At 50.9% G+C, this 25,778-nt stretch overlaps 2 protein-coding genes across 3 annotated transcripts; one reads left to right on the top strand and one right to left on the bottom strand.

Annotated features, from left to right (window-relative positions):
- Positions 1–1,743: 1,743 nt before the first annotated feature.
- On the bottom strand, positions 1,744–18,824 carry SCAMP2 (secretory carrier membrane protein 2). Its single transcript, XM_068958992.1, has 9 exons — positions 18,553–18,824; positions 11,034–11,114; positions 10,255–10,344; positions 8,391–8,508; positions 6,831–6,959; positions 6,148–6,307; positions 5,532–5,633; positions 3,312–3,429; positions 1,744–2,153 (listed from the first exon to the last, which is right to left on the bottom strand). Exons 1-9 carry the CDS (start codon positions 18,607–18,609, stop codon positions 2,007–2,009), a joined length of 1,002 nt encoding a protein of 333 aa, XP_068815093.1. The 5' UTR covers positions 18,610–18,824; the 3' UTR covers positions 1,744–2,006.
- On the top strand, positions 18,730–25,641 carry MPI (mannose phosphate isomerase). Of its 2 annotated transcripts, none has more exons than XM_068958989.1 (8): positions 18,730–18,975; positions 19,356–19,483; positions 19,943–20,143; positions 20,362–20,503; positions 21,033–21,215; positions 22,824–22,997; positions 23,307–23,515; positions 24,388–25,641. In XM_068958989.1, exons 1-8 carry the CDS (start codon positions 18,960–18,962, stop codon positions 24,604–24,606), a joined length of 1,272 nt encoding a protein of 423 aa, XP_068815090.1. In that variant the 5' UTR covers positions 18,730–18,959; the 3' UTR covers positions 24,607–25,641. The 2 variants fall into 2 exon arrangements, with proteins under 2 accessions (XP_068815090.1, XP_068815091.1); XM_068958990.1 differs by lacking the exon at positions 18,730–18,975 and adding an exon at positions 19,042–19,159 and having other exon boundaries at positions 19,257–19,483.
- Positions 25,642–25,778: the final 137 nt, after the last annotated feature.

The following is a 25,778-nucleotide window of genomic DNA, read 5'->3' as shown; positions in this document are numbered from 1 at the left end:
GTACCAATTTCATAGAAAACCCCCCTGGCCCGCAAGCCAGCCGCTTGCCGGACCTGCCCTGCAACCCAGGAGCAGAGGCGGAGGGAGCACCGTTCCCCTGCTTTCCTCTCCATCGCTGCCTTCCCTCATCTCATGACCACGGACTGCTAGGCTGAAGCAGCAAAGCCAGCAGCTTCCGGACAATCTGCTCTCAGTGAAGAGTTTGGGAGAGGAAGGCCCCTGTCGCAGGTCCAAATTGGAATTTATTGCCACGTCATGTGCAATCGCCCTCTGTTTGGGGACTGCACGCATCACTTCCCAGAGATGCGGGTTTCTTTGATGTGTGCAAGCATTTGTACTTTTTCCTTGCAAGGAGAGGCTGCCTGGGTTAGAAGGAAGTCAGCCCTTCCCTCCCACCCCCTCACATATATACATACTTTCCCCAACGAGAAGAGGAGCATAAAATTCAACATCCCTCCTCCAACAGGAGGGGGAGAAGGGATGAAAAGCAGTGGAGGGAAAAAAAGACAGAAAGCCGCACCACAGAAGTCAAATCTGTAAGTAAAACCAGAAGAAAGCCACCCGCAAAACCGGCATGCCAACAAACTCCCTCCAGCTTGGTATCAAAATAGCCTCTGGAAAGCCAGATATGAACTGCTCAGGAGGAAGCTCTGTCCACATCATCCCTTGCCAAGGAGGGCACACGAACCCCTGCACCCCCAACCCATCTCTTGCAATGTCTGTTTTGATGTAGACCATGTGCATCTCGAGAGATAGGAGAGCACCTCCAGAGGACATGCCTGACGCCAGACACGCTGGAACACGTGCCCACAGCATGTGCCATAGGCTTAGCACAGACAGCTTTGCAAGTAAAACACACGTCAAACCGTTCTTTCCCAGCTAAAGATGGGGGAGGAGGAGCGCAGGGAGGAGTTATCCCTGGGGAAAAATTCATTCACGCTTTAGGATCACAAGCTCTCATTGGAGAGGGAAGCAGAGACGAATGTTACACGCATCAAATAGTGTTCTGAGCTGGGGGAAAAGATCTGAGCAGACTGGATAAGGTCTATAGCACCTTCTGTCCAAACTAGCTTGGCTGGCTCTGCTTGCTTCCCATGACTTCTTTCTCCCCCTAAGGACTCCTCTGCTTTTTAAGTGAGATGGGCACATGTGGTCCTGCAGGTTTCCCCCAAAGCTGCTGGCTTCTTCAGCACTGCTGCTCCAAAACAGCAGAGCTGGTCAGGAAAGGAAATCCCATTTCCCTCCCTCCCTCCCTCCCCAGGTGTAAGGCTGTGGTGAACACTGAACTCCCACAGATCCACTCTCTCTGCACGCCTGGGGGCAACGAGCGCCGGGGAAGGCCACAGGACTCCAGAAGACCATCATCTGTGGGGTCCTTGTGGAAGCAGACAGGAGATCGACAACACGGGAACAATGAGAAAGAAGTTCCCCCTCCTCTCTAACCCCGCTTGCTCCCATGTTCTCCTTTGTGCCATGTTACCCAGACTCTCAAGAAGCCGGGCAGTTAAGAGGTCAAAAATGCAGCATCACGTAAGTGCAATAAACTGAAACTGCAGTTCCTGCTCTTAAAATTAACAATGTAAACTACATGCAAGTTACAAAACCCCCAAAACAGCAGATAATCAAATTCTTCTTAGCAAAGGTCATTAGAAGAGAAAACTAAGTAAAATCAAAAATCCGCTTCCTTTCACCTTTCTGCTGCAAACAGGGCAAGGAGAGGAAGTGAGACAAACACTCAACGTGTCCTGGATAAGGAGAAATATATTTGCTTTAGAGAGTATCTCCTCTATCTCCCCATACCCTAAAACAAGAAAGGAAAAACTAACCATCATAAATGTAGGCCAGCTGAAGCTTTTTTTTTAAAAAAAAAAAAAAAAAAAGACCTCTTCTCATCTGGAGTCGGCATCACAGAGCTAATGTGGTACCCACAGAAAGTGCATCTTTAGAAAAGGAAGGTTGGGGTCACGATGCAAGAGGAAGCAAGGTGGAGACCCCCACACGAAGGGCTAGTTTCCCCGGAAAGCGCTCTGTGCAGCAGAGGAGGCCGCCCCAGCTGCTGCGTTCTGGAAGCCCCTGTTGGTGAGGATGCCTTGGGAAAACTCTTCCTGGGCCCTTTGGAAACTGGCTCCTGTGCGCCGATACAGAGAATGCACCTGGCAAACAGAAAAGCAGAGAATCAGCCCCCAGGTGCTAACGGAAGCCCAGCGACCTTGCCACTGCACGTACCTCTCGCCAATTTGCTCTCTCCTCGGCCCCACCACTAGCCGGCCTCCTTGGCAGCTAGAAAGGATGTGCTGGACCAGCTGTTGGCTCCACCTCACCCAGCACATGATGCTGCAAATTTTAGGAGACCCTCATTCATTGTAAAATGCGGAAATCCCAGCTCAATAGGAGATGCCAGATCAAAACCTCCTATCCCCTACTGTGACACACAGACGCTCTGTCCCTGCATTTTGCAGGGGCAGAATCTGAAGGTACCTGGTCCCTGTAGTTACAGGTATCTTCTTCACTGCACTTTAGAAGAGAAGGAGGAAGAAGCAATAGAAACAGGATCAGTTCAGTCTGTCCTTGCCTCCCTCAATGCTATCTAGATTTCTGCCGTTGAATGCAGAAACGCAAGCCTCGTGTGGCTGGCCAGAAAGAAGGGTGGCTTCCATTTGGGAACCAGAGGGAAGGCCCTGATTCATATCCCATCATGCTTTGAACAGCCACACAACGTTGCAGCAGCAGTGATTTTAGAACCTGGAATACCAGAGCAAAGGAACTGCCTTCTCTGCTCAGCCAGCGCACTCAGCGAGTCTGGACAGAGCCATAAGCTCCAAAAGGAGGTGCAAGAAACTTCATGTTGAATCTGTGTTTGACGAGAGTGACACCTGGGACCTTGCTGACCGTCTTCTGACTGTTAATTTAAGTGACGGCAGCCAACCCAACCCCCCTTACTATCCCCTTCTTTATTCTAATGTGCATTCGAGGCCCTTTATATGCATGGTTAATGGCAAGCCTTACTGAAGGATAGCTGTATGTTCCTCTTACTCTCCCCGCAGAGGCTATTTTCTCACCTGTGACTTCCCTTAGCGTGCAGAAGACTTGGCATCGATGCAAGAAGCACAAGTGAAAATATTTTCATTAAAAGCTTTTGGCCTGACAGTAATTACGTAGCCTACCACCCTGTACCTTCAAAAACAAGGTCCCTAGTCCCTGGCCAGAAGAGCAGATGAGAGGATGCTATACCCCTACCCTAAGAACAGCCCAACCTGAGGATTTGTGACTCAACTGAGACCTTGCTCTTGTCTTGCCTCTGAGCAACTCACCTGCTTCAGGAGGAAGAGCGAGAGAACTGCGCACAGCGTGAAGAATCCTGCCACCACCATCATGATAACAGCCACAGCCAGGTTTCCATGCAGCTGGGACAGAGCTGCAATCCATCCACTGTAACAGAGGGAGAGCGACGTGAGCATGGCACGGCTCAGAGGACTGTGCACACGGAGAGACAGGACTCAGGACAAGCATTAGATTCACTGGGGTCATTCAACGTGACCACAGAGGGGCATGCTTCACTGGACAGTCAGGCCATGAGAAAGAAGCCTCCCTGTCTTCACATTCATGCATTAGGAAGCCCCTTCCAGCATGCCAAATACTGGAGTAACTTTCAGAAGAGCCATAGGGTTCTACGCCCGCTTCCATCTCTTAACTAAGAGTACACTTCAAAAGCAAGTTCAAGGCACACAGAAAGCATTCGCACGAGGAAGATGAAGTAGAGGGAGAAGCACCACTGACAGTCGTGCAAGAACCTTTAGGTCAGGGTTACAGGGAAGTGCGAAAAATCAAACATAACGGCTGTGGAAACAGGGACCCAGAGCTCAGTCAGGCACTTGTTTCTGGGACAGGATTTCCACCGTCGTTTTTAGAAGCAATCCATCCCTATACCAAAGCATCGTGCTCACTCCACCAGCGTTACAGCTCGGCCCCCAGATCATCCCACCTTGGCAACAATCCGTAGGATTGGCGCCATCACAAATTAAGTCACCTAAACAGACAAAACACCTTCCCAAAATTTAGCTAAGTATTGTAAAGACAGGCTGGTACATTTGAGAATTGGAAGAGAGGCTGGTAGAGCTAAAGCCTAGTTCTATGTGTGATCATGACAGTTCTGCACGGCCAAGGATGTAAGTGTTGGGAGGCAGAGGAAGAGGAAGGAAGGAATAAAGTTAAGAGCTACAGAAAAAGCTCCTTCGGAATTGGCAGCTGTTGAAGTGCAAAGGAAGGGAGGATTCTGGGAGTCATCGGCACTTGGCTGGGGGCGAGAATGCCAAGATGCCTCACTCAAAACACCCTCTTGCAATTCTGGAGAACAGACTCTCTCCAATTGCTAAATTGAGCAAGCTACGTTCTGCCAGGAGAGACGGGATCAAACAGGACAGTTTGGCTCACTTCATTTGCTGCGCAACTTCTTGCTCATTAAAAGGAAGCGGCAATGCACACTATGCACTACAGCCAAAAATACATACGCTGTCTGGCTTGAGAAGGCGCAGGAGAAAGCTCAACGCACGCTCTCCAAAGCCAGGCTAAAAATGGAGTGTCCCCTCCCAGTCCCCCCTGACTAAGGCAGCACCAGCCAGCTGGGAAGGGAGGGCGCAAGCATGAGGACAGCTTTGTCCATGAGCCCTTCTGCAGGCAGTGGGCAAAAATAGACAGCAGTTTCATTGCACTCATCACCTGCAGGTTCCCCTCAGGAACAAACCACTAGCTGTTAACTTTTTCCACTGCTCCTCACTAGCACTCCAGTAACTTGGGAATTTGATCCACAGCCAACGCAGCAAGGTGAAAAGAAACCTAGAGCTTCCATTGTGTTGGGGAACTGCTGCCAGGAGGCCTGTTGGACCCACCTCCAGAAGCCTGCACTTACCGTTCTACACAAGCAAGGGTGAGGGGAAACCCCTCTTTGCACAGCCCTTGCTAAAGAGACTTTTCAAAACACAACCCACTGGCAACACATTAAAGAAAATCAGGAAGAGCGTGGGGACACGATCAGGCTGCTGGCAGCAGCACGGAGTTACGCTGTATCCAGTCTCTGGGTCACAGATTCCTCACCTCCACGCTGCACGCACAACCTCCATCAGAGAAGGCTCCATTTTAAGACAAGGCAGACAGTCAACACTGAAGACTCAGCATCAAAAAAAGGGATAAGAAACACTTAGAAAAAGAACTACTGAGAAAATATTAAGGGAGGGGACAGGCAACAGAGGAGGAGAGGGAGAGCCCACATACTCCTTTCTGTTCTGGCAAGCAATGGTAGTAGAGAAGGTACATGCCTTTGCTTGAACTAGGACAGGAAGAGCGGAGAAGAGAGGCACCTCAGCTGAAATCTGCCAAAGCTATGTACCACGTGAGAGAGAAAACATGGAAGAAAGAACAGATACCTTTCAGAAACAGAGGAGCAAAGGACCCCAAAGCTTCTGACAATCATAGCCCTGTTGAGATAAAGCATCAGTGCAGGGCCGTGACATACTGTCCTGTTAAGCCAAGCTTACCTGTCTCCCCAGCCAGGAATGCCAACTGCCTGGATGATGTAGATTGCTATTTGGCAGAAGAAGATGAAAAAGAAGATGAAGAAGCTGAAGGAGCTGTCAGACCTGCAGGAGAGAAGGCAGCAGAAGTGAAACCCAGGGACATGATCCCTGTACAGATTCCCTTCTCTAAGGGGGAACAATTTCAGTGAACCAGTTCTGCCAGGGGAAAGCTGCTAAGGGGAGGCGACTTCAGGAGGAAATCACGCAGCAACACAACTTGCAACATGTCCACTGCATAATGCAACCCCATCACTTTTCCAGTGCAAGAGGGGGGTGAACATAACTTCCTTAATGCATATAGCATGCTCAGCATATTAACGTACCAAATAGTTTTCTTAAAACGAATAAAAAGTAGAACCCTATGACTGGCTAGGCTACTATACTAAGATGAAAAAGGACCACCACAACCAAGTTCCATCAGATACTTTTAAATGTTTAGGAACAAGTGGTTTTGAGCTTAAAAAAAAAAAAACAAACACAAACCACACACACACCAAAAAACACCTTCAAGCAATATACAGTAGGAACAGATAAAAGAAAAGCTATATTCCCCCTTACAGAAAAAAATAGTACTTGCCTGAAAGCCTTGTAAATTGGCCGGTACCAACAAAGGAAGGCACAAGGGGTGAATAAAATAAACCACAGGATTGAGAGACCAAAGTCTACTCCTCTCTCTGTCTGGACTGTGAACCAGGCCAAGCAAGCAAGTAGGTTTAGGAGCAGGGTAACTGAGTGCACTGTTCAGGATGGAAGAAAGTAGAAACATATTAGCAAATTATTGGAAAATTCACAGAAATGTCCCAAGCATCCCTAATTTCTCACCAAACACACGGAGCTCTACAGATACTAGGGACCCTCTGGGACATCTAATTTCCTTCCCTCACTTGAAAGAGAAGTGGATCCTGCTACTTACACCCCAGTCTTAAATCTTTGCAACACATCAAAATTGACAGGGGGTTGAGACTATTTTGCACCTCCAAGCTCTGCTGTGTGCTGTCTTTCAGAGTCTCAGATTGTAAAGTCTCTCTTAAAAGACAATCAAAGTTCTGTCATGAATGAGCTACTCCCAGAGTAAAAACTTAAACTAGAGTCCTGTACAGTTGTCTTCATTCAAAAAAAAAAAAAAAAAGTAAGAGAAGCATCATTTTACTCCTGCAGATGCAGACAACACCTAGAGAATTTACCTTAGGGAAAAATTCAATATGTGATACAGAAACTTCTTAGAAAAAACTTCTGCTGCAGTCATAAGTTGCTACTTACACATCCACAAGTAATATAGCATCTTGCATATTCGCTGGTAGTCAGCTGGGATGTCTGCAGAGAAATCCTGATAGAAACAGGGCTTGATTGGACACTTCCTGGGAAGAGGTGGCCAATTGTTTTGTCTCGCTGCAAAAAGAAGAAAGGAGCAACTCTTCATTTGCTCTTCTCCCGCTGAAAGATTCATTAGCGTGCCAAAATTTACAAGTATCAGTTCACATACACTGACATTAAAACCTTGGAAGAGGCCAAGATCTTGGCAAGTAACTAGATTTGAGTTGGTAGCACAGAGGGATGTTTTAACTCTGCTAGAACCAGTGAGACAGGTCAGCTTAGTTTATGAGGGTTTTCCTCTGTGAGAGGCAGCATTTCCCTGCAACGGCCAAACGACCATCACAAACATCACCAAGTCCAGAGCGCATTTCAAGCTCTGCAGCAATACACGTCTAAAAAGAGCAGCTTTAGTAGGGTCTCTTTGTCCTCTTCTCTCAAAGAAGGAAAAAAACTGAGGAAAAGCTGCACGTGGTGATCAACTGCCTCACTGCGCTCTGAGCAGACACTCAGAGGAGGAGAACAGAACAACTCATGCAGAGGCTAAGTTACAAGAAATTATAATCAATATGGCAAAGGCACATGCTCAGGCTCAGAAATGCCAGAATTCAATGAAGTCGTTAATTGCCAGATCTGTAAGAAGGTGCCCTTTCCCTCCTCCCCAACTTTGCCTCAGGTGGAGATTTACAGAAAATTTCAGCTTCAGTCATTCAATCATTTGAAACTAAGGGTAGAGGAAAAACACACTGTTTTGCCCTGGCTAAGAGAGCCTTGAGACTGTTTGGTAAAAGCTCTATTGCCCTCATACTCTGAAGCCAGACCGCGATCAATTCAATTTTGCTAGAGGGTCAGTACAGGGATTCCCATCCATGCCCCAGAAGATACCTGGTTTTGCTCGGATGTTCCGAAAGCAAGCTCAGCCTAAGGCAGGCACAGAACAGAGAACCTTTAGCCACTTGCAATTTTCCATGATAAAAAATAAGAGGCTTCTAGTCTGGCAAAAAGCATCAGGTACTGATGGCATAGAGAGCCCTCTACAGGCAAGTGCGCAAGAGTACCCCACATCCCAGTGAAAAACCTTAATATGGCAACATCACACAACAGATCAGGCACGGATACAAAATTCGTGATTGAACTCCCTAACCTGGCAAAACGCACAGACACTGAGAGCATGCTCAAGGTCGCAGAGACCCAGCAGAGCTGCTCTTCAGCACCTCAACTCTGAACTTGTTTCCTGCCCACGCCAGCAACAGGTAGCCGCATAATAAGTTACAGGATCACAGGTACAGTCTCAAGAGGGTTGCCACAAGTGTGATGGGCTAGAGGAAAGACATATGGCTTGTAAAAAGCTGATGCATGCAGGGACAAAACACACACACACACAGCATTCATTTGAACAGGCTGAGCCTTCATCAAATCCGCTCCTACCAGCCGTTGTCCTGACAAATTAAGCGACCCAAGCTTCCCTGGGCATCACACATTGCAGACAGGGCATGAAATACTACTTACGATTAAAGTCAGCTGCGTTACTTTGCAATTCCCTTTCCTTCTTCTCCAGCTCAGCTGCCTTCCTCTCTAACTCTGCCTGCTGCTGAAGGAGCCCAGCCTGTGCTGCTGCAGCCACAGCCTAAAGCAGGGGGAGAAAGAGATAAGTCCTTCCCTAATGAAGCCAGTGGCGATAGCCACCAGTAAACATACTAGATGCCAAACAGGAATGTGGGCAGAGGCAATTCAACAGCAAAGACTGAAGACAATTAGAAAGCTGAATGCTTGTGGCTGATCTGTCTTGAGGCTTTCTGCCTCAACTGCTGCAAGACTTAATTAAGATCAGTGCAGAATTCCAGGCATTCCTTTCTTATCCCACAGGAAGATAGGACTCAAAGAGTCCTCAAGACGTTATCTAGTCTGCTGCCCATTCTCCATGCCCTTCCCTTTCAGCAGAAGCATATACTCCCTTGCAGGGTCTCCTACCTCCTAGTTAGCCTCACTGTTGTAAGTGCCTTCCAGTACCTCACCCACATCTTCCTCTTCAAGGCACTTAATTCCTGGAAGAGGATATCACACCTGTAGGCTCCTGTCAAAGTCTTGCAGGTGCCTCTAGATTAGCCTTAACATCCTGGATCCCTTTGTTCCCTTTCACTGGTCCAAACTTCAGCTTTCCTCATTTCTGACAAAGCATTTGTCCTTCAGGTTTTGGATTCACCTTTACCTTCTTCCATCCCCCATAGACTGTGTGGCTTCCAAGGAGATCCCTTCATCTCTCGGTGCATCATCTCTCGGTGCAGCTGACAAATATCTAGTAGCATTATTCTCCCCCAGCACAGAGGCCAAAGGAGGCAAGGACAGGACCTTGTTTTCCTTAGCAAGGAGAACAGCTCATACTGCTGGGGATCCACACTAGATGGAGGAATTTGGAGCTGCTGATTTAGCTCTCAAGTGTTTTAAGATTACAACGTGGAGTGGGGAAACACAGAGTCAAGAGTTTCCTCTATTCAGAGGGCCAGGTGTGAAAAGTTTCATTTCTCATTTGAAATCTTCACCCCTCAGAGTCACCTGTCTGAGTTGCAAGGCATGTAAGATCACAGAGGGCACGCTAGAATTGCCCTGTTTGTTCACACACTGGCTGAATCCTGCAGCCTCTGAACAGTAGCGGGTGACAGAAACTAGAGTCTAGAACAGACACATGTCGGCTGCGGCCTCAGGGAAACAGGGCAAGTGACCCCTTACAACACAGGGCAGCGAATAGGACTCCTGAGTTTACCAAGGCAATTCTTTTCCCAGTGAGGAGAGGAGGTTCAAAGGAAAGAAAAGGCAGCTATTCCTCTTCTCTTTACACTACATATCTTTCCCTTGGATCTCTTTTACCTGCTTGCTATTCTGAGAACTGAAGCTTTCTCCTAGCAGCCTCTGTTTCTCTGAGCAGTCTTTGGATGAGGCGATCCTGGGACTCAGGTACTTGCTGGCCTGTCTAAGCAGCAGCTGCAACATATAACTAGACTGCATTTACACTCCTGGAACCGAGCATGTCTGACCAGCCACTGGAGCTATGCTAAAAGCATTAACAGGTTACATTTTAGGCAGCGTTAGTAGAGGGAAGCCAGGACAAGTAGGATACAAGGCTAAGTTAGTTCTGCCACCAGAGGAACAGGCAAAAGACGCAAATTGAATTACATCTATGTATTCCCCACAGAGATCTACTTCATAAGGTAGATAAAAATGAAAGCCAAGGAGATCACCTGCCACTTCCCACATCCAACCCCAGAGAATCCCTTGCTCCCTTTTATTCCCACATGCCTTTATGGAAAGCACACGAGAGCTCATCCATGATCTCCAGCCCAGCTCTTTGGGAAGGCAGCAAAGGGGTTTGCCATACCTGCGGAGTGGGCTCCACAGACGTCTGCAGAACAGCAGGTTGTGAGGGGGCAGAGGGCTGTGTCGCAGGCGTCGTCCGTGCTGCGTTTGTCTGGATGCAAACAAACCAAGAACGACAAGGGAAAAGCATTACATATTGTTTCTATCAGCAAAGAACAGTTCAGATTTTAGTACTGCTAAAGCTGGAAGCACAGGGACCAACTAGCAGGAGGCAGTTCTATGTTTTCAGAAACGTGCGAGTTCCTTAACGCCTTGGGGAAAGGGCACCTGAGGATTACCGGTATTAGCAAAGAAGTAGCAACAAGGGGTTTGATCAATTGTTTATACTGTAACTATTGTTGTATCCCTGTTTCCTGCTCTCCTTTTCCCGCCTCGTGCATTACATCAGCCAGGAAAAAGGAATAGAGTTATTGTAGCAATCCATCAGTAATATCAGAGCAGCAGTTCGGCTCCCAACCCAGAGACCAAATCAATATTGATGTGTCCTGCCACAAAGGATCTTCTCCTTCACACTTCATACGGCTTTACTGTGAGCCAGTACAATCAGTGAGAGTTTGAGAGAAACCGTTCCATATGACTGGAAAACTCCAGCCGGGAGTTTATTAGTGCTCCAGTGTAGGAGTCTCTTGCTTGCAGCTTGCCATGCACACAATGAGCAACTGTCCACGGGGAAATCAGCTGCGAGTGCCTCTTTTTTTTTTAAACTGCACCTACCAAGGGACCTTCTGGACTGCTAAAACCACCACTGAGATAACTACTGCAAACATGTACCACACGTACCAGCTGGGAGCTCTCAGAAAAGGGATTGAATTCATCCAAGCCACCTTGGCTAGCATTTGTCAGCTGTGTTACTGAGGGATCCTGAAAGGAGAGAGATCAAAGACAGGTTAGCATCAGATGTGAGTTATCACTAAGCTTACACACTATCTGCTCTGCTTCTTTCCTCCACTGTGCGAGGAAGAGAGCGGGCATAAAAGCTCATCTGATTTTCCCTGGGAATAGGAGAACTGGGGTAAAACACATCCCTATCACAGGCAGATGACCTTATTTGGCAATACCTCTAGACTAGGTGGGGAAGACATCAGTTCATTTGTACATGCTGTAAATTCAAGAGGACCCAGAATCTCTGGAGGTAGCCTGGCTGACTGAGCAGAGAGGTGGATTAAGGACACCAGCCCCTGAACATCTTTTGCATCTTTCAGCTCTCCCAGCAGGGGAAGAGCCTCAATTATTCTCCTTCTGTACAAATAGGGCCTAGCTATGGAGAAGCTATCCCCTGGGGCATGCATTCATTCAAATAGGCACTCCAGATACTTGCCCAGTCAGTTTACCACTTCTTCAGGGCTTTACAACTCACTTTGACCACATAACGTGGTGGCTTTTACCACCTGAGGGACGTTTAGAATAGGTTCTACCTCCCAAACCTCACTGGCATCACAGAACAAGTGAGGCTCTGCCAAGTACAGGAGAGCCCCACAAAACGAGTTTCCAAGTACAAGCAGTCTTCGCTGACAGGCGTCAGCTGCCATCAATGGCATTTGGACTAACAAGCTAGGATGCCAATGAGCACTCTAGAAAGGTAACACAACCATGAAAACTAAGATAGAGGTGTCAGGTCAATCACTTTTGGAGGTTTTAGCTAGCTGGCCTGCTGACATATCAGCTGTGCTCTCCTATACTCACAGCATCAAATAGTTTGCTTTTACATATATATATATATATATATGTATGTATGTATATACACATATATATACACACACACACCCCACACAGAGCTCTCTGCACCTCTACCAGAAGTGTCTTTCTTTTCTCACCTGTGATGTTATCTTGTACACACATTTTTGTAATTTGTACACATAATTATGTTATCTTGCACACACATTTCCTTCTATAAAAAGGTCCCTCTTTAATAGCCCAACTTTGCCCTCTGGAATCTTCCTACTCCCAGTTATTAGGGAAACAAGGCACTGTTTTAACTCAGAAGTCCTACCCCAAGAGCAACCTGGCAACCCGATAGTCTGCATGTGGGTAGAAAAGAAAAGAAAAGAAAAGAAAAGAAAAGAAAAGAAAAGAAAAGAAAAGAAAAGAAAAGAAAAGAAAAGAAAAGAAAAGAAAAGAAAAGAAAAGAAAAGAAAAGAAAAGAAAAGAAAAGAAAAGAAAAGAAAAGAAAAGAAAAGAAAAGAAAAGAAAAGAAAAGAAAAGAAAAGAAAAGAAAAGAAAAGAAAAGAAAAGAAAAGAAAAGAAAAGAAAAGAAAAGAAAAGAAAAGAAAAGAAAAGAAAAGAAAAGAAAAGAAAAGAAAAGAAAAGAAAAGAAAAGAAAAGAAAAGAAAAGAAAAGAAAAGAAAAGAAAAGAAAAGAAAAGAAAAGAAAAGAAAAGAAAAGAAAAGAAAAGAAAAGAAAAGAAAAGAAAAGAAAAGAAAAGAAAAGAAAAGAAAAGAAAAGAAAAGAAAAGAAAAGAAAAGAAAAGAAAAGAAAAGAAAAGAAAAGAAAAGAAAAGAAAAGAAAAGAAAAGAAAAGAAAAGAAAAGAAAAGAAAAGAAAAGAAAAGAAAAGAAAAGAAAAGAAAAGAAAAGAAAAGAAAAGAAAAGAAAAGAAAAGAAAAGAAAAGAAAAGAAAAGAAAAGAAAAGAAAAGAAAAGAAAAGAAAAGAAAGAGAGAGAGGAAAAAAGTGACTTTTATCCCTCCCTCCCCCAGCAACTAATGTCTTGTGCTCATTTTACTTCTGTGGTTAATGGGGTGAGAAGCAATTGCGAGGCTCAGATGGGGGCAGAGAGGGTGAGGAATTCAGGTATGCAAAGGCTGACCGAGTCTGCGTGCTCCCAGAAAGTCAGCTGGCTCCTCTGAAACACACTGGAGCGACCCCCTGGCTTTTTAGTGCAGCCTTCCACTGAACAAGACACTTGTGTGAAGTTACTCATTAACTGTTCTGCATCTCCTTGATATCAGGCACTCCCTATGCAACAGGTTGCACTAGTTGATGAATCACCCAGGGGTGAGGACTCTCAAACGACTGGAGGTTGCTGAAGCTGGTCAAGGAAGCACAACTCCCTGGCCAGACAGGGCTGTAAAAAGCAGAGGATACCAAGAGAACCACCATCCTGGAAATAAGGACTTCAAGAACTCAACGCACGTGTTTTATTTCTTTTAATTTCTTTTTAAGCTTTAGCTTAACCAGCTTAGTAGATGCTGAAGACAGCAGGTGCTGTCAACACAAACTTACAGTAGCTATCATCTATTAGTTAACTAACTTGTGTGGTAGCGTGATACCTACCACGTGCTAGCATGATACTCTGTAATCCAGGCCAGACAAGGTCACGGACTGACTAAAGTCCAACAGGAGACAACTTTCCGAGGAAAACCACTCTTAAAGGTAAAGGTGTGGGAAGAGAAAGCAAAGACTGCATAACCATTCAGAGAGCTTGAATGGTCAGGAAGGAAGGAGAGTGCTCATGAACAAGGAGAAACACTAGAATACCCGCGCAAAACACGTTTTTCTTTCCATCACCATCTCTGCACAAAAAGCAAGCCCCTGAATTATCACGAGACTCGCCAGCACAACACTGCAGATCTAAAGGGCAGGATGCCCGTGGCCTGCAGCAGGGCAGGGAACAACACTGCCCTGGGGTAACAGCTATGGTAAGAAGAACAATTTCCTCATTTTATAGAGCAGCTGCAGAACAGTTCAATTTTAGAGGGAGATGGCCTCTCAGTTCATAGCTTTTTAAAAAATCGCTAAGTTAGCCAGTGCTGCCAAGGGAAGGCAGCTCAACTTAATTTACAGGCTATTACGCAACTGTATCTAAAATAAAGATGTACAAAGAATTTGCAACGAAACTGAAGCGTGCTTGGACACAGATCTACGTACCCTAGAAAGGGCAGGAAGGAAAACAGCAGCTGTTAAACCGAGGGCAATACAGAGGCATCAGCTTCTGGGAGCCTGGACTAGACAGCATAAAGGATAAGTAAGCACAAGAAACACAGGGGAGCTTTGCACATAAATGAGGAGTTACCACAAGCTTCACACCTTCAAATTATTTTTTGCAAGCTGCAAAAGTAACAGACAGCTGACTCTCCCGAAGCAAGAGCACACCTGGTTTTATATGCTGCGAAGCACGGGCGCAGGGAGGTTCGAGCGAATGAAACCCCGTTTCGCACGTTCCACAGACAGCACCCCAAGCGGCCGTCCCTTCCTCTAAGGGAGCAACCACGCTCCCCTCCCTCCTCCAAAGGCCCCAGATGCCTTTCCTTTCAGAAGCTCTAGCTTGCTAGGACACCTAGTCAAACCTGCAGCAATTGCTCTCAACTTGTTTCCTGCTTTATTTCAGGCTCAAGTACCTGAAAGCTTTCACTTCTCCAGCTATGCTACCTGATTTAATAAGTATGTCTAACCACAAACTTAATGCCATTTGTTCACAAGAAGTCAATTATTAGATTGATCTGTAAAAATGCCAATGAGCAGAGTCACACTTGTCGCCTTTTTTAACGTCGCTTCTACAATTGGTGAGAGTGATGTCATTTTGCAGACTAAGCTCACGCTTGGACCAAACTTAATACATAAATTAAAGCTTTGATCTGCTTTCAAACGCAACATTTAATTCAAATGCACAGTTTGCTGTAGCACTGCACCAGTTGATGGACCTGCTGAAAGGCTTTGATGCAACAGGCTTGTGCAAGAAAGGATATTCTTCAACTCCTTTCTGTTCCCACAGGTAACAAAACAGTTTCAGGACTGAAGATCAAGGCATAAGAGCTCAAACAAGAAGCACCTGAAGTTTAACACGGTTGTTCAAATAACACAGTAATCCCACAAATAAGGCTGTCCTGTAGCACCACTGAAGTGCAGTCAGCCACAAGCTTGGGTGTCCGCACCAGGCCTCAGGGCGCTGCCGTTCACCAAGATACGATTGAAAGAAAGCTTAAAACTTTATTACCGATATTTCTAAAGAAGATGGAAAATTCCAGGCCTGTCTGACACTCACATCCAAATTCTCAAAGACTGTGGAGGTACCTGCCATTTATAGCAGGTTACAGAGTAAATGAAGGCATCTATTGTTAGCCAGCTGGAATAGACCACAGGGGGGAAAAAAAAAGCCAAAGATGTTTTTAATGAGACCAAAAGCCTATTGACCACTGAACAAAGTCTACTTAAAAGGCAAACATCCCTCATTACATCAGGATTTGCAATGAAGCTATACTAGGGTCTGTGACAAGGAAAGAGCCCAGGTCCTCAGGCCCAAGAGATATCTATTGGCATGGCAAAGCTGAAAAGGCAAACACACTTGCAGTCTTTCAGCAAGAACAAGAATATTTGGAACCGGATATCAGAAGCGCCTGCTGGGCAGACCAGCCGTTCACCTCAGTCTTTTGAGCACAAAGCCAACATGTGGATTCAAACATCGACAGGGAACTGGCCCATTTCATCAGACTTATCAGATTAGGGGAATGCTATTCTACATCCCAAGAGGCAACTTCTAAAACCAAAGAGATAGAGCTTCTAGACTTTAGGCAGCAGAAGCTGGTGATTCTTCACATCAGTGACATGGGGCAATTTTTTAAAAAAGGACAACCGTAAACACAAAGCCTTACAAGAATCTCAGACTCCAGAAAGGAAAATATAAAAAAGACACAGAAGAACAGCTGCGAATGCAAAGAGCTGTTGGACAACCACAGTGGCATCTGTGGTGCTGCTTGCATTTTTTCTTTAACATCTCTAGCAGGGAAGCACGTGGGAGGAGAGCTGGGGGAGCGTGCGGGCTGGCATCTCAGACTACACCAAGTGAACACACTTTTCCTTACTCCAGTGTAACTTTTTGCTCAGCACTGCTTATTCTTTCCCGTTGTCACTTGACAACAAGCCAAAGTTGGACAAAACACAGTTGTCTTCCTACAGAATCGATTCTGGTGCCCACGAGCAAGCCGTTTGAGACTCTTAACCCTCTACCTCACCTTTTCTGCAGGCACACCTTGCTCACAACATTAAATACAATCACATTCAGAAAGGCTCGTATTACACCAGTCAGGTAAAAGTCACTCCTCTTCCCCCAGAGGAGCCTCACGGGGGCTGAATAAAAACCCTGCTGGAAAAGCAGACGACTGAAGTTATCTTGTCTGCGGCAAGAGAAGGAATGCTAGAAGCCGGAGTTGTTTGGCATTCCTTCGTTTGGGATAAATGCCTTGTACGCATACGCTTTCAGCTCCTACTCTAACCCATTTTACAAGGGTCATTAAAAAGTAAATCTGACATCAGTTACCTGTTTCTAGATTGTGTCTAATCTTTTGTTTAAAGAATGAGTAAGGCGTGAGCACAGCCCTGTTTGGTCAGGTACTATGGCAGCTTTAATATGCATAAAGCAGAGTATTTGCTTCCTCCATACTTGAAGCAATAAACCCCTACAGGAACAGCAATCGTACGTGTAAGCCATTAAACGACCCAGATAGAAGGACTATTACAGAAACATAGCCATTCAAATCCTTTCTGTTCTCAAGAAACACAAAAGCGTTTAAAATATCTCACTCAGGCAAATAAGATTTTTTCCTTCTCATTTCATTTTGATCTCTAAAAACACAAAGCCTGGTTAACAAATGGATTTCATTTCTGGTCAGTCATGGAATAAGAGGATAAGAAACCACCTCCTCCTGCAAATCATGGCCCAGTCAAATAGCAAAGGTAAAGCAACATCTGCAGTGACACACTTAGGAAAGGCAAAGCCTAGACGTTCATTTTCACAGCACCATCATGTGAGCCAAGTCCAGAGGCCACTCCTGGAGCTACTAGCCAACTCCCTACATAAATGAATGCATGTTTCAAACCTGCCTGTGCAGACATCAATCCCAAACAGGAGAAACCCAGCAAAAGCAGGCAAAGTCCTCATGAACCTTAGAAGAAAACCCAGGCTTTGGCTATAGTTGGAATCTTAAAACTACAGCCAGAGGATGCATTTGGCCCCGCAGGCTCAGTTTTAGGAGAAAGCACTACAGCATATTAAAAACAGAACGCAAAATAAACCGGCAGTTAGGTAGTCAAGAAAAACTCTTCACAAGATTATTGTTTATACATCTCCAGCTCAGATTTTGACATCTGCAACCATTTCAGTATCTTCTGATGCCAGGGCATGAGACTGTCACTGCAACTCCTTCGAGGGCACCCTGCGCGACTGTCATCATGGGACCCACCAAGAGCACGCTGCTTCAACGGCGAGCGCGGTTCACGCTGCCTGCTCCAGCAGCGCAGCGAGGGATGAACATGGGCCAGAGCAGGCAGAAGGCTGTAGTGTAAAAACGAAGCAAGGATAACTAACAAAGACATTATAACATGATTCTCTCTGCTGCTCCTCAGTGATTTTCTGGGGCCATGTCATTATGCACAGAACAGGGGCCGACCTCTGTGACAGAAAAAAATCTTCCTCTTTCTGCCCTCCACGTTTTCAGAGCGGTAACAAAGTTGGTGTCAATAGGCAATGGCTAGCACAACACACAGAAACAGTCACTTAAAGGAGAAAAAAAAAAAAGTAAAAAAAAAGTAGGACACGATTAGGTCTTGAACCACAGGATAACCTGCAATCTCTTCTCAAAAGGGTAAGCGCTGTCTTCCACAAAGAAATCTGAGCTTCAAGAACACGAAACAGAAACCAATCTCACAGTTAGCACTGCGAGCTAAGCTGGACTCCCAGCTATCCCACAGATTTCCTGCACGATTCGGGACACGTTCCTTCAACTCGCTGGCAAACCGGGGGCAGCCGGACATCACGGGACCCACAAGGAAGCAGAGAACATCTCCCACAGATGGTAAACAAGACCCCCCCCTACGCACAGGGCAAGAAATACGCCCCTCCGTGCACAGCACAACAGGACCTCCCGGCGACCCCGGCCCCCAGCGGCTGCATTACAGGCGACCGGCGACCCCCGGGTTTGGCCGGAGCGCGGGCCCCGGCCCCGGGGCAGAGGCCTGCCCTCAGGAACGGCGCTGCAGCAGGCAGAAAAGCCACAGGGAGCCGCAGACGGGGCACAGGAGGGAAAGCAGGCTGCCGCCAGCCCCCTGGGGGGCCGCACAGGGGAAAGCAGGGGGAAAAAACAGGGAAAAGCAGGAATTTATTGGGGGGGGGGCACCAGGGCAGAGCAGGCCCCGGGGGGGGGGGGCGACCCGCACACGCCCCCCCTAGTCCCGCCCCCTCCCTCTGATTGGTCGCGGCAGGCAGGAGCGGTAACGCCATTGGCCTGCGACCCTTCACTCAGTGCCACGTCCCACCGGCGGCCGGCAGGCAGGGAAGGAGGGAGGGAGAGGCTGGGCGCCCCCGCACCCACCTGGAAGGGGTTCACGTCCACCGGGTCGGCGAACGGGTTGGTGTCGAAGCCCGACATCGCCGCGGTCCCTCAGCGGCGCCGCGGCCGCCCCGCAGCTCCGCTTCCTGCTTCCCGGCCGCCGCCGCCGCCGCCACTGCTACTGCCAGGCACTTCCGGGGCAGCCAGGGCGCCTGCGCCGCGCCCGTCACGTGACAACCGCCGCCAGTGTGACCGCAACGGCCGCCGCGCGCAGGCGCCTTGGCCCCACCGGCCCCGGGAAGGGGGGGCGGGGCGCCCTAGAGGGGGCGGGGCAGCCCCATAGGGCCGCTCCTATGGCCGCTATAGGGCGCGCGTAGGGCCGCGTCCCCGCCCAGCGCCGCGCCGCGCCGCCGCGGATCTTCGGCTGCCGAGCGGGGCCGGGCGCGGCCATGGCGGAGCTGCGCGGTGAGCGGGGGGCGGGCAGGACGCCTGGGCCCGCGGCGGCGGGGGGTCTGCAGGGGGGGCGGGGGGGACCCGCGGGGGAGGCAGCGGAGGCAGCGGCGCCGTTGGCCCGCGGGCGCCTGCGCCTCCTGCCGCCGTCCCGCCGTGAAATCCCCGAGTCATCCTCTCCGGCGGTTACAGGTTCCCAGCCGCGACCCCCCCCCCCCCCGCCGCCGCCCCGGGGCAGCAGCGGCAGGACCGCGGCCACGCAGCGGGCCCGCGTCCCCGGCCCCTTCGGCCTTCAGGCGGCGGCGGGGGGGCGGATCGGGGGCTTCCTCCCTCCCCTGCCGGCAGGGACAGGGTCGTTGCGGCCCCCGCCTAACTTCTGGCCTCCTTCCCCGCAGTGTTTCCCCTGAGCTGCGTGGCGCAGAGCTACGCCTGGGGCAAGCTGGGGCTGGAGAGCGAGGTGGCCAAGCTGCTGGCGAGCAGCGATCCTCTGGTCCGCATAGAGCCCGACCGGCCCTACGCTGAGGTGAGCGCCCGGCTCCTTCCCGTCCCCCGGGTCCTTCCAGGCCCTGGCGCCTGCTTTGGGGAAGGGTCCCGCACGGTGGCCGAATGGGAAGGGGGGGCGCGAATCCACGGTGAGGGGAGCAGGGCCTTGAGGCGCCGCGTGCCCACCGCGGTACCCAGCGCGGCAGAGGAGCCGCTCCTACCTCGCGTGGTCCGGCCTGGGTCCAGTACCAGTCCCGGGTTTCTGGAGGTGCCTGGGGTGGCCGAAAGGCGAGAGAAAGCACTTTGAGGAGTTGGTGTGACTCAGCCCCTGAGGATGAGGCAGGAACAGTAGCTACCTTGGCTCTATTGATTGTGTCTCGGGCCTAATTGCTCTGAGAAAAGCCGGTCATTCCCGGCGGTTCCCTACCCGCGACCCTGCTGCCTTCCTGGCGGCGGAGAGCCGGTTGCTGACGGTGGTGTCTCCTCTGCCTCCTGCCAGCTCTGGATGGGCGCGCACCCCAAGGGCGACGCCGTGATCCGGGATAACCGCATCCCCCAGCAGACCTTGGGCCAGTGGATCGCTGATAACCCTGGCTGCCTGGGGGCCAAGGTCAAGGACACCTTCGATGGCCAGCTGCCTTTCCTCTTCAAGGTGCTCTCGGTCAACACGGCCCTCTCCATCCAGGCACACCCCAACAAGGTAGGAAGAGCTCTGGACGCAGCTCACTTTGGGCTGCCAGCCCTCAGCCCCGCGCGGTCGGCTGTCCAGCCCGACGCATGCCATGCCAGCCCAGCTGGGTTTGGGGCGCCTTGGTAAGCATGTCTCTCCCAGAGCCTGCGTCTGGCCGACCCTGCTGGCGGCAGGGAGAGGTGGGGTGATGGCAGGCGAAGTCACCTGGCTCCTCTCCTCCTTTGCAGGAGCTTGCGGCGAAGCTGCACGCCCAGTTCCCTGAGCACTACCCGGACACCAACCACAAGCCAGAAATGGCCATCGCGCTGACCCCCTTTGAGGGCTTGTGCGGTTTCCGGCCCGTTGAGGAGATCGTGTCCTTCCTCCAGAGTAAGGGATGGCTGCAGCAGGAGACACTGAGGGGGGAGCCGCTCTCCAGCTGGCACGAGAGCCGAGAGAGGGTGCCTGTAAGGTGGCTGTGCTGGAGGGCTGGGTTGCCCTTGTTGGCATCATTCCTCCCTTTCCCTGGCTCCGAGCCTGCGGCAGAGAGGCATCCTGGCAGCAAATGGTCAGAGATGGGCACTGGAGCATCCCGTGGCTTGGGGAATGCCGCGGTGATTCCCTGGGACACGGTGCTGGGGGGGGGGCCTTAGCTCGTGGCTAAGGATGGCCTGGGGCAGGGAGGGATGCGGGGCACTGTGGCACGTGCGCTAAGCTACTCTGCCCCCCTTCCACAGGAGGGCAGGAAGGACCCCAGTCCCTCCAGTGTGGCCCAAAATGCTTTTTGGTGGCATGACCCCTAGGAGGGGTGATGGGGCAGGGGGCTCTGCGGCCGGGCAGGCTGGCTTTATGGTGACAGGAGCCAGAGGAAGAGGGGCAGCCCTACCCCAGTTCACACTGGTGCTTGCTGTCCTCGCAGCCGTCCCTGAGTTACGGGCGCTGATCGGCGACGTGGCCGCGGAACAGCTGGAGCGCAGCGTGAGCGACGACCCCCGCGGCGTGTCGGCCGCCCTGCGCGTCTGCTTCACCCGCATGATGAAGAGCGAGAAGAAGTTCTTCGTGGACCAGCTGAACATGCTGGTGAAGAGGATTTCCCAGGAAGGTTGGTTTTCTGCTCGGTGCAGAGCGCGGCACGGGGAGCTGGGGTTGGGGGAGAGGCACCAGGCATGAGCTTCCCTGAGCCCAGAGGAAGAAACGCCCCGGTCCGTGCCCAGCTTGGCAGAGGCCATGTGGGGACACCGCTCCTGGAGCACTAGGCTGTCCTTGCTCTCCTCCCTTGGCTGCCTGCCAGCCTGGGACTGCAGGGACCAGAGCCTCTCTTCTCCCTGTAGCAGTTGGTCTATACCAGATGCAGCTCCCTTTGCCGGCAGCTGATCCTCAGAAGCTGTCCAGGCTAGCGAGTTGGGCGTCAGGAAGGGGCTGTGGGGGTGGGGATGGAGGTACAGCGCTCAGAAGCGGGTGTTTGCTGCCTGCAGCTGCTGTTGGGCCAGGAGGGTCCAAGGGTATCGCCAGAAGCTGCCCACACGGGGGGAACGTCTTGCCTTCTGCTGAGCTGAGTGACTCTCCCTTAGCACCAGGCAGACAGCGGCTGCACCGCCCTGGTCTGTGCAGGCCAGTCTCCTTGACGTGATGGCGCTCCAGGAGTGGTCCCAGTCCCGAGAGCTCAGCTCTGAACCGATCTCTGGCCTGTGGGTAATGCTATAGCCTGGGGCCAATGCTGGTGGGCTCCAGTCTCTCCTGCTCCAAGGCTTATCCAGTAAAAATAAACTGGAGGAAGCTGCCAGCCAAGGCTGGAGAGAGACGTGTGTATTTATAGCTGTATAATAACTGGGAAAGCGTGCGGACAATGCTGCCCTCGGACAGGGCAGCTGACCTGGGCAGGGGCAGCACAGTTAACCCCTCAGGCTCTGGTTATTTATGCTCACCACAGTGCTTGTCAGATGGGGGTGGGATGAACCGACTGGAGCAGAGGCACACAGCTTGCCCCAGGACCCTGCCAAGTACCTGGCGTGTCTTCTCCAAGCTGCAGGGCATTGTTTAAAGGGAGCCTGATGTGAAAGCTCTCTCCAGCGCAGACACAGCAGCCTACCCCACTGCTTGCCCGTGGGGTGAGAGTTGGGAGGGGGAGACTGTGGTTGGAGGATCCACTGGAGGAATGCTTTGGGGGAGGCTTTCCCTTCTCCTAGGAAATTGGAAGTAAACGCTGTGGTTAGTAGGAATTGTGCTTGTGGCCGTTTTCTCCATGGACAGGAGAGCGGAGGGGAGGAGTGCCAAGCCCTGGGGAGCCTGAGCATGGTCAGGGTATGCATAAGGCGGGGGGGGGGGGGGGGGGGCAGCATGGGAAGGGGATGGCATGGTGACTGCTCTAGATGTGCCTGCCCTTGCATTAGCAGCCTCCTGGGGTGCTGGTTTGGGGGTCACAGCCCATGTTTCCTCCTGGCTGTTGGTTCTGGACATGGAGGGATGTACACCAAGGACAGGGGCTCATTCTAGCCTGCAAACGCTTCTTCCTGCGCATGCCCTCTCTGCTTCCTCAGCAGGGACGGGGTGCAGCAAGGGCTGCCCTGCCTGAGGGTATGTTTTGGGCAGAGGGAACACAGGGAGCCCCTCACCCCAGCTCCCTGCAGGACACTGCTACCCAGCACTAGGGAGAAGTGACTTCAGGGTTGCCATTAACCTGAGCTTTGCTCCTGGGCTCTCCTCGCTGCAGCTGCTGAAGGGAAGGACACATCGGGGAGCAACGGGGACCTGCTGCTGCGGCTGCACTCCCAGTACCCAGGAGACATCGGCTGCTTCACCATTTACTTCCTCAACCTGGTGAGGCTGGAGCCGGGGGAGGCTATGTTCCTGGGAGCCAACGAGCCGCACGCCTACCTGCACGGAGGTGAGCACTGGGGCTGGCCGGGGCCACCCTGCTCTTGCACTGAGAAGAGCTGCGTAGAGATGTGCGTGCTGGCCACTGGCCTCTGTGTTTGGGACGGGCATTTCTAAGCCAGGACCACGCAAGGGGCCAACAGCCGACACTGTCACTTGTGGGTTTGCAGGGGGAGAGCCACGGTGTCTGTGGTCTCTCGCACAGTCGGGGCAGGGTTGCATCCTCCTGGGATGTGCCAGAACAGAGCCCTCAGATCAGGGGGACTCGTGGATGGGGAGGGCTCCTGGGTACGCTGACAGTGAGGCCTCTTCCCTGCAGACTGCATCGAGTGCATGGCGTGTTCGGACAACACCGTGCGAGCCGGGCTCACCCCGAAGTTCATCGACGTGCTCACCTTGTGCGAGATGCTCAACTACACACCAGCACCCAGCAGTTCCAAGATCTTCCCTGCTACACAGAGCCAGCTCGATCCCAGTGTCTACCTCTACGACCCACCTGTGCCAGACTTCACACTCATGAGGATAGAGGTGAGTGGCGAAGGGGCCTGGACAGCAACATAACAGGGAGGTGGGCAGGAGGGAAACCAGGCCCAACAGCATTAGAGCACTATTTTTCTTCCAGCAGTGCAGCTTGCAGACTGTACTGGCAGTGGCTGGGTGGAACCGGCATGAGAGAGACCTGGATGACTTATAAAACTCTGCTTACCTGTGCAGCACCAGGGGGCCAGGGAAGCTGGGCAAACTAGCTCTGCAAGGAGCTTAACCCTGACTTTTGGGATGCTAGTAGCATTGCTCCAAGGTGATGTGTGCAGGAGAGATCACATGGTCAAAAGGAAGCTTGCTGGAAACTTGCATCCTTCCCGCCTTGCCAGTTAGAGCTGGAAAGGATTATCAGGTTCCTCCGGAACGGCTAGCTTGGAGCTAAATCCAAGCTGCCCTATGATGCCGCATAGAGATCCCAAAGCACGTGGCTAGGTGACGATCCAGTGTCCATCCCGCAACCAGCTGGTCTGCTGAGGTGTCCTCTTGGGTTGCCTTCTGCCTGTCCCCATGCCAGGGCACGTTTGCTTCCTGCTGTATTTCCTGCTTGGCCTTTGTCTGTGGAACCAGTCTGCTCTGGGGCTATGAGGGACACCAGCTTTTCTACATCCTGGCTGTGTTCTTTGTGCTCAGTAGATCTTGGTGTTGGTTGTAGGCTGGGGTTTTCTTGGTGTCCTCAGCCAGCCTCTGATCTGAGGGCCCCTGAGCTGCCTGGGCTTGGGCTGCTACAGGCATGGGGTGGCCTGGGCACAGCAAATGGAGCCTGCAGGGTGAGAACAGGGGCAAACCCCTTCCAGCTCTCTTCAGAGAAGAAAAGCTGCAGGAGAAGTTTCAAGCCACAGTGACTGTTTTTATTGCAGATTCCTTCCTCTATCAAGCTGTACCTTGTTTCTGCTGTGGACTCTGCTAGCATCTTGCTGGTGATCCAAGGAATGGCTGTGGGTACCTCCACAGCTGCAGCGTCTGAAATGACTCTGCGTCGTGGCTCCGTGCTGTTCATCTCTGCCAACGAGAGCATCTCCCTCCACCTCTCCTCACCAGATGGGATGCTGCTCTTCCGGGCCTGCTGCCTCCTCTGAGTGGGGACCCCAGGACCCCTCCCCTGCAGTGACCCCACTTTAGAGTAGATAGAAACTGGCCTGGGCAAAGTAGGCTTGCCAGGTTGGGTGTTAGCTTGAAAGTTGCCCTTAATCCACCATTAAACCCAAAGTAACCCACACTCAATTTGTAGCGAAAGCAATTTCACACTCACCCTCTGGCTTCTGAATCAACTCCTTGATCATGGCCCAGAGTAAAGGGGTGAGGAAGAACCTCTCCCTTCGTAGCTTTGTAACCATGGCCCTGCGTGCGTGGGGTGGGGGTGTATCCCCTTAGCATCACACCACGCAGGGCCAGTACTTGTCAGTGCTGCTAATGCCATACGGCAACATTTTTTTTTTTTCCCCCTCTCGCTGAAAAGCAGCAGGGAGACATGAGATCCGTGCCTCTGGTCTTGAGAAGTCCTTACCTGGCGCTGCAGAGCTGCACCTTTGCCCGTCTTGTAGGGACATTCTGCTGCCTACCCATGCAAATGTGATGCTGAGGTTTTCTCCTGGGAGGGGAAGAGGGAAGAGAACTGGGGCTGCAGTAGGGCTTAGACCTGGCTTCATCAAAAGTGCTTTGGGAGACTGCAGGCAGGGAGAGGGGCTTGGCCAGTGTCGGGGAGTACTTATTCGCGATCCTTCTGTACTGCACATCACTGCCTATTGCTGACAAGTAACTGTGAAACACCTAACTCTCATCTAAAGGAGGGGGTGTGATCACATCAGACACCTCCTGGCTCTTGCCAGCACCCAGGCATGTTGTGCAGAGGTGTGCTGCAGCAGGGGAAGGCAGGGCTGGATGACAGCAGCCCAGGCCCTGGGGTGGGGGGTATGGTGGGTGGGCGCGCTCCTAGGTGTTTGGTGTTCTTACCATGCCCGATTGCTTGTAGGCAGTCATGTAAGCTGTATGTCCCCTTCCCTCATCTGTAAAAGGGAAAAGGCACAGTCCTACTTCACAGGGTGGTGTGAAACTGAAGGGTTGGAGATCCTCAGATGAACGGTGCTATGAATAAAGTGAAAACTTTGTCCTCAGTCACAGGGAAGTATTGTGTACTGAGCAGCCAGAGAAAGGGGACAAGCCATGGCATCTACCTGCTACAGCTGCGAGTGTACACGGGATCAGATAAAGCAATAGGAGAATCCACTTCTCTCTAAAAGCAAGTGAGTGC

This window comes from Struthio camelus, chromosome 12, assembly GCF_040807025.1.
Source record: "Struthio camelus isolate bStrCam1 chromosome 12, bStrCam1.hap1, whole genome shotgun sequence".
NCBI lineage: Eukaryota > Metazoa > Chordata > Aves > Struthioniformes > Struthionidae > Struthio > Struthio camelus.
Note: the sequence above shows the minus strand (reverse complement) of the source record. Positions and strands in the feature narration are given on the sequence as shown.

Coding starts and splice junctions, on each gene's coding strand:
- SCAMP2 (XM_068958992.1), bottom strand. CDS start 18,609: ATGTCGGGCTTCGACACCAACCCGTTCGCCGACCCGGTGGACGTGAAC. Junction 6,308..6,830: donor GCTATATTACTTGTGGATGT/GTAAGTAGCAAC, acceptor CATCCTGAACAG/TGCACTCAGTTACCCTGCTC. Junction 3,430..5,531: donor ATTCCTGGCTGGGGAGACAG/GTAAGCTTGGCT, acceptor CCTCTGTTACAG/TGGATGGATTGCAGCTCTGT.
- MPI (XM_068958989.1), top strand. Junction 20,504..21,032: donor GATCGTGTCCTTCCTCCAGA/GTAAGGGATGGC, acceptor CTGTCCTCGCAG/CCGTCCCTGAGTTACGGGCG. Junction 23,516..24,387: donor TCACACTCATGAGGATAGAG/GTGAGTGGCGAA, acceptor TTTTTATTGCAG/ATTCCTTCCTCTATCAAGCT.